Here is a 6,439-nt window from a genome sequence, read left to right on the forward strand (position 1 = left end):
GATTTGGGACTATCAGGTTTGAATGATATTGATAATATTGATATGCTTAATGCAGCAAGTCACTCCTCGCCGTTCATTTACTTATGTTCTGTGTTACCTCTCCCTCTTTAGAATAAGACATGTGTGCAGACGCTCGAGGGTCACGCTCAGAATGTGTCCTGTGTAAACTTCCACCCAGAGCTGCCAATCATCATCACTGGATCCGAGGACGGTGAGTTGTGGCACATAATGTTAAAATGTTATAGATCTTTTAATTATATCTTTTATAAAACTAAACTACCTCATTCCTGATGCAAATGTAACTGTCTTTGTTTTGTTATTCAGGCACGGTTCGTATCTGGCACTCCAGCACTTATCGTTTGGAGAGCACCCTGAACTATGGTATGGAGCGGGTGTGGTGTGTGTCTGGCTTGCGCGGCTCCAACAATGTGGCATTGGGCTATGATGAAGGCAGCATCATTATCAAGGTACTAAAAATAATTCAAAAGTAACACCATGCTGTTTCCTGTCAGTGGTGTAACATATTGGCTGAACCTCTGGGCTGGTAATTGGAAAGTTCAGTCCCTGCAACAAGAGAGCCATCATGTTGCTCCAGGGCCAGGGCTGTCAGCAGGGAGTCGGCAGAGGGTAGAGGATAGATAATGTTACAAACGATTTATATTTCAAATAAATGCTGTTCTTTTGAACTTTTTATTCAAAGCATTCTGAAAAAGTATCACCCGTTTCCACAAAAATATTAAGCAGTTTTCTGCTTTTGAACAGTAAGGTATATAGATAGATTTACACAACATTTCTGTCTACTTAAATGAACATGAACTAATTATCTGAATAGCTTTATATAATGTTATATCTCATGGGGTGAGTTCTCTGTAAGTTAACCGCTTTTTATTTGTGCTTTAGCTCGGTCGTGAGGAACCAGCCATGTCAATGGACACCAGTGGAAAAATCATTTGGGCCAAGCACTCTGAGATTCAGCAGGCTAACCTCAAAGCCATGGGAGATGCTGAGATCAAGGATGGTGAGAGGCTGCCACTGGCAGTGAAAGACATGGGCAGCTGTGAGATCTACCCTCAAACCATCCAGCACAATCCTAATGGAAGGTAAGACCACCACATCTATTAGTGGTTGAACGAATCGTAGTTGATCCGTGATCCGTATGGACCAAGCCCCACGGTTCGGCACGCATGTGTTCTGCAGCTTAATTGTGAAATTTAACCATTTGAACAGACGCATATACACATAAAATTATGACAGAATACTGATCTCAACAATCATTCTGGTAAAAGCAGTCGGTTATGTCTTAAGCGAATGAGAACAGCTGAGAAAGAAATCGGATGTGTATCATTATATTGGATCCGTGCATCAGGTCTTAAAGGGGCAGCAACCTAATAATACCTGGTGCTGTCATTATGCTCATCAAACAACAAAACACGTTTTTGACAAAAAATAATCTTTTTTTAATTTATACAGTGAACACTATGCAGTGTTATTTTACATTTAATTATTACATTTTTGTACCTGAATACTACCGACCTTATTTTATTTGTAACATTCTGTTGTATTTAGCTATGCTTGTAATTTGTGTATTTGTTCTTATTTTTACTGGCTGTTCACTTGTTTCTTTAATAATGTTTGAACTTTCTTAGGCTAGAATTTTTTTGCTGTGGTATTGAAGAAGTACTTATGGAAAGCAAAGTTACATTGAAATAATTTTTTGGGATTTTCTTGCTGATCTGAAAAACGATCTGATCCATGGCTCAAAAACTAATATGATCCGATTTGTGATCCGTTGAACCACCAACTTTTATCCTTTAATGCCGCTCATTTACATGTCGCCTGATCCTTGTTGCAATTTAGTAATGGAAACATAATTTTACATTGTGTTTAGGTTTGTGGTGGTGTGCGGAGATGGAGAGTACATCATCTACACCGCCATGGCTCTGAGAAATAAGAGCTTTGGATCTGCACAGGAGTTTGTCTGGGCCCATGATTCATCTGAGTAAGTACTCTACAAGCATGTAGGAGATGACTGTCAAAAACACTTAATACTTACTGATGTTACTTGTTTTAATTTAAGGTACGCGATTCGGGAAAGCAGCAGTGTGGTGAAGATCTTCAAAAATTTTAAGGAGAAAAAATATTTTAAGCCAGACTTTGGAGCAGAAGGTAAACTGTTTTACGCTTGTATCATGGGCAGTATTCACAATTTTTATGCAAATGTAATAACTACAAAAAATGTACTTGCACATAGCATATTGCATATCCGTTACATTTCATGCCGAATGTAGTAAAACTGCTTATAGTTTTTTGTAAATGTGTTTGCAGGCATCTATGGTGGTTTCCTGCTGGGTGTCCGATCAGTGAATGGCTTGGCTTTCTATGACTGGGATAACACAGAGCTGATTCGCCGCATTGAGATCCAGCCCAAACACGTGAGTCATCTCCTCCAGACAGTCCTCCATTATTTTGTCTGCATGATTGGGTCATTTTTTAGTCTGTCTGGACCAATTGCATCTTGCATCTATTTTCAGATTTTCTGGTCAGACTCCGGTGAGCTGGTGTGCATTGCCACAGAGGAGTCTTTCTTCATCCTGCGCTATCTGTCAGAGAAGGTGGCTGCATCACAGGAGTCAAATGAGGGGATTACTGAAGACGGTATTGAAGATGCTTTTGAGGTAGGGTGTGGATCAGAGTTAAAAACAGTCATGTTTAACCAGATTAAAAGAGTTGCTTCAGAGAAAGAGCAAGTTGTTACATTTTAATACAATTATAATTTTAAAAAAATTGAATTCACTTTGCATCTTGCCTTTTCTATTTGTTTGTTCTGAATTGTCCCTGTAATTGACAAAAATCACAGTAAATAAAAAATGGAATAAATAAATCATTCGACAATAAATCATTCACAGTACAACCAGAATTTATATTAAGATCAATTCAAAGTCAATTTTGATTTAATATTGACTTAAAAGATTTGAAACCCATGGTCTGAGCTCCTGATCGTGTGTGATTGTGTGTGTAGGTCCTGGGAGAGATTCAGGAAGTGGTAAAGACTGGTCTGTGGGTGGGAGACTGTTTCATTTACACCAGCTCTGTCAACAGACTCAACTACTTTGTTGGAGGAGAGATTGTCACAATTGCTCACCTGGACAGGTACAGTTAAAGTTTATGTTTTTGGATGTATTAGTCCCACACACTACCGTTACAAAGTTTCAAGATTTTTAATTTTTTTTTATGTTTTTGAGTCTCTTTTGCGCAAAATACAGTAAAAACTGTAATATCATAAAATATTATTTAAAATAACTTTTTTATTATTTGAATATATTTTAAAATGTAATTTATTCCTCTGATGGTAAAGCTGAATTTACAGAAGCTGTTAGTTTTCAGTGTCACATGATTCTTTAGAAATTATTCTAATATGCTGATTTGCTGCTTAAGCAACATCTCTTATTGTTGTCGATGTTGAAAACAGCTGTGCTGTTTAATATGTTTGTGATTTTTTTGATGAATAGAAAATTCAAAGAGTATTTATTAGAAATATAAATATTTTCTAACATTGTACATTTTTTACTGTCACTTTATCAATTTAATGTACCCTTGCTGAATAATTATTTTCTTTTTACTGAACCCAAACTGTTGAACAATAGTGTAAATATACACGGAAAACATTTATGATTTATTTAGCTTAACAGTGACGACTTTTCCTTAGAACCATGTACCTTCTGGGATACATTCCAAAAGACGACCGTCTTTACCTGGGTGATAAGGAGCTGAACATAGTGAGTTACTCTCTTCTGGTGTCTGTCCTGGAGTACCAGACTGCCGTCATGCGCAGAGACTTTGGCATGGCAGACAAAGTGCTGCCCACCATCCCGAAAGAACAGAGAACCAGAGTTGCCCACTTCCTGGAAAAGCAGGTAAGACGTTATGGCCCGGTTTCACAAACGGGGCTTAGCTTAAGCCAGGACTAGCCCTTAGTTAAATTAAGATATTTAAGCAACTTTTATAAAAATGCCTTAGAAGAAAACATTACAGGTGTGCATCTTGACACAGAACAATGACACTGACATATTTTAAGATATGTCAGAGCAAGATATTTTCAGTTGAAACAGCTCAAACATGCATTTTAGTCTGGGACTAGCTTAAGCCTTGTCTGTGAAACCGGGGGTAAATGTTTGCCTGTAAGCTATGATATGCATAATATAAGGTATAAAATTATAATGCTCTTGCTCTTCTAAAATAACAGCAGCTAAGACTAACCCATATGTTTTGGAAATATTTTTCTTGATCGAATGTTTTAAAAAATATGCATTGGGATGAAGTACAAATTATAACTTAAAAGTACTTTTGAAGATCAATACAATTGTGTGTCTAGAAGACCTTGTATAGATTGATTGGCTGCCAAATGTGCATTAAGTCAAAATGATATTCTGTATATATTCTGTGATATCTGAAGGATCTTTGTTTGTGTGCCTGCAGGGTTTCAAGCAGCAGGCTCTGGCCGTGTCCACTGATCCAGAGCACCGGTTCGAGCTGGCGCTACAGTTAGGAGAGCTGAAAATTGCGTATCAGCTAGCAGTAGAAGCTGAGGTTTGTTATTGTACACCAGTGAAAAAGCCCCCTAGTGCTGGCCAAGCTCAATTGCTTAATGCTTTATTTATTTTAACATTTATTGAAGTAAGAAAAAGACCGTTTTTTTTGTAAAAGTAATGTACAATATTCTCCATGAAAGCTAATATAATGAAGGTGTCTAATGTTACTGCTTTTCTTCTGTAGTCGGAGCAGAAGTGGAAGCAGTTGGCAGAGTTGGCCATCAGTAAGTGCCAGTTTGGTTTGGCTCAGGAGTGCCTCCATCATGCCCAGGACTATGGAGGACTGCTGCTGCTGGCCACTGCATCTGGCAACGCCGCTATGGTTGCCAAGCTTGCAGAGGGGGCAGAGCGTGATGGCAAAAACAATGTTGCCTTCATGACCTACTTCCTGCAGGGAAAGTAAGCATCACAGGAGAAAAAACCTTCGTCAGCTGAAATAAAAATAGAAAAATGTTGACTATGGATGTTTTACTCTTGTGGATTCTCATTTTATAGTCTACTAGTAATTCCTACACTGCTGGAGGAAGTCATGGTTCAGTCACAGATTGTTATTTTTAAATATAGTTGTGTTTTAGTTGATTTTTATTGTTTGTTTATCTTGCCAGACTGGACAACTGTTTGGAGCTTCTGATCAAGACAAATCGTCTACCAGAAGCAGCCTTTCTTGCCCGCACATATCTGCCCAGCCAAGTATCCAGGTCTGTGTTCATTGCCATAGCAGTAAAGGTTTTTTTTTGTTTTTTTTTCTCACAAATTGCAGTAAAGTGACAGATTATTTTAGAAGGGCATATAACGTGCTACTAGAAGAAATAGTATGAATAGAAAATAGTATGCACAATATGCTAATTTTCTGTTCAGTTTACAATCAGAGTACACGGTGTAAGATTCTGTGTCCCACAACACAACAGTATGCACTTGACTTGATCTTCAGTTTCCAGTGTGAAAAACATAAAATTAGTCTCTTTTTGACTCTTATTTGAGTACAAACTCATAAAAATTAATACAATTGTGCACTAAATTAAAATAAAATTAATTTGTCATTGATATTTTTTTCTCAGAGAATGAAATGTTACCGTTACAAATCTGTGTTTGTTCACAGGGTGGTGAAGCTTTGGAGAGAGAGTTTGTCTAAAGTAAATCAGAAAGCGGCAGAGTCTCTGGCAGACCCCACAGAGTATGAGAACTTGTTCCCAGGCCTGAGAGAGGCCTTTGTGGCAGAGCAGTACCTGAGAGAGACCTGCCTTGGCCAAACAAGACCTGCCTCTGACTACCCACTGGTCACGGTAAGAAAACGTCTATTTTCTCTCTCTCTTTTTTCATCTTCACTCAGTGGTATTTTACTATTATTTATATACTTTTCTTATTAATATTTAGTTATCTGTTTTATTTTAGTTTATCAAAAGTAGCAAATATAGCCAGATTCCACCCAAAAGGCGCACTATATTGTAAAAACATTACGGTTACAGTGCTTACTTACTGCTCAGTTTCACCAGTTTGTATATATTTTTTGCTGGTTTGTAATTAGAAAAAAAAGTTTGTTCATATTTTAATGTTTTATTTGTGTATAATGCACCTTTATAATTAAAGTGACTGTGTAGCCAATATTTTTTTTCTTCTCATTTTCTTTCTGTAGCCCAATGAAGAAAGAAATGTGTTGGAAGAGGCCAGTGGTTATGAACCCAAAGGAATTATCCCCACTCCCACGCAGGTTTGTGTTTGTTTATCAAACACTCATTTTGTTGATGGTATTACACTATAGCCCAGAATGCCAGAACAACAGTGTGGTGTAAAGAGCTGATCTAATATGTCTTTGTGCATGAACTAATCTATTGGCCTGTGTATGTTCAGCA

The 6,439-nt window shown here is 37.6% G+C and overlaps 1 protein-coding gene across 1 annotated transcript in view; it reads left to right on the forward strand.

Moving 5' to 3' along the window:
* copb2 (COPI coat complex subunit beta 2) overlaps positions 1-6,439 on the forward strand; it is a 12,890-nt gene that overhangs the window by 5,949 nt on the left and 502 nt on the right. Inside the window, exons 10-20 of the mRNA XM_016461044.1 lie at positions 1,889-1,999; positions 2,078-2,166; positions 2,326-2,432; positions 2,532-2,675; positions 3,020-3,150; positions 3,707-3,914; positions 4,477-4,587; positions 4,774-4,988; positions 5,195-5,287; positions 5,689-5,872; positions 6,223-6,297. Coding sequence (XP_016316530.1) covers positions 1,889-1,999; positions 2,078-2,166; positions 2,326-2,432; positions 2,532-2,675; positions 3,020-3,150; positions 3,707-3,914; positions 4,477-4,587; positions 4,774-4,988; positions 5,195-5,287; positions 5,689-5,872; positions 6,223-6,297 — 1,468 coding nt within the window. The remainder of the gene's footprint in view (positions 1-1,888; positions 2,000-2,077; positions 2,167-2,325; positions 2,433-2,531; positions 2,676-3,019; positions 3,151-3,706; positions 3,915-4,476; positions 4,588-4,773; positions 4,989-5,194; positions 5,288-5,688; positions 5,873-6,222; positions 6,298-6,439) is intronic.

The sequence above is a fragment of the Sinocyclocheilus anshuiensis genome, unplaced genomic scaffold (assembly GCF_001515605.1).
Source record: "Sinocyclocheilus anshuiensis isolate Anshui unplaced genomic scaffold, SAMN03320099.WGS_v1.1 scaffold4, whole genome shotgun sequence".
Classification (NCBI taxonomy): Eukaryota; Metazoa; Chordata; class Actinopteri; order Cypriniformes; family Cyprinidae; genus Sinocyclocheilus; species Sinocyclocheilus anshuiensis.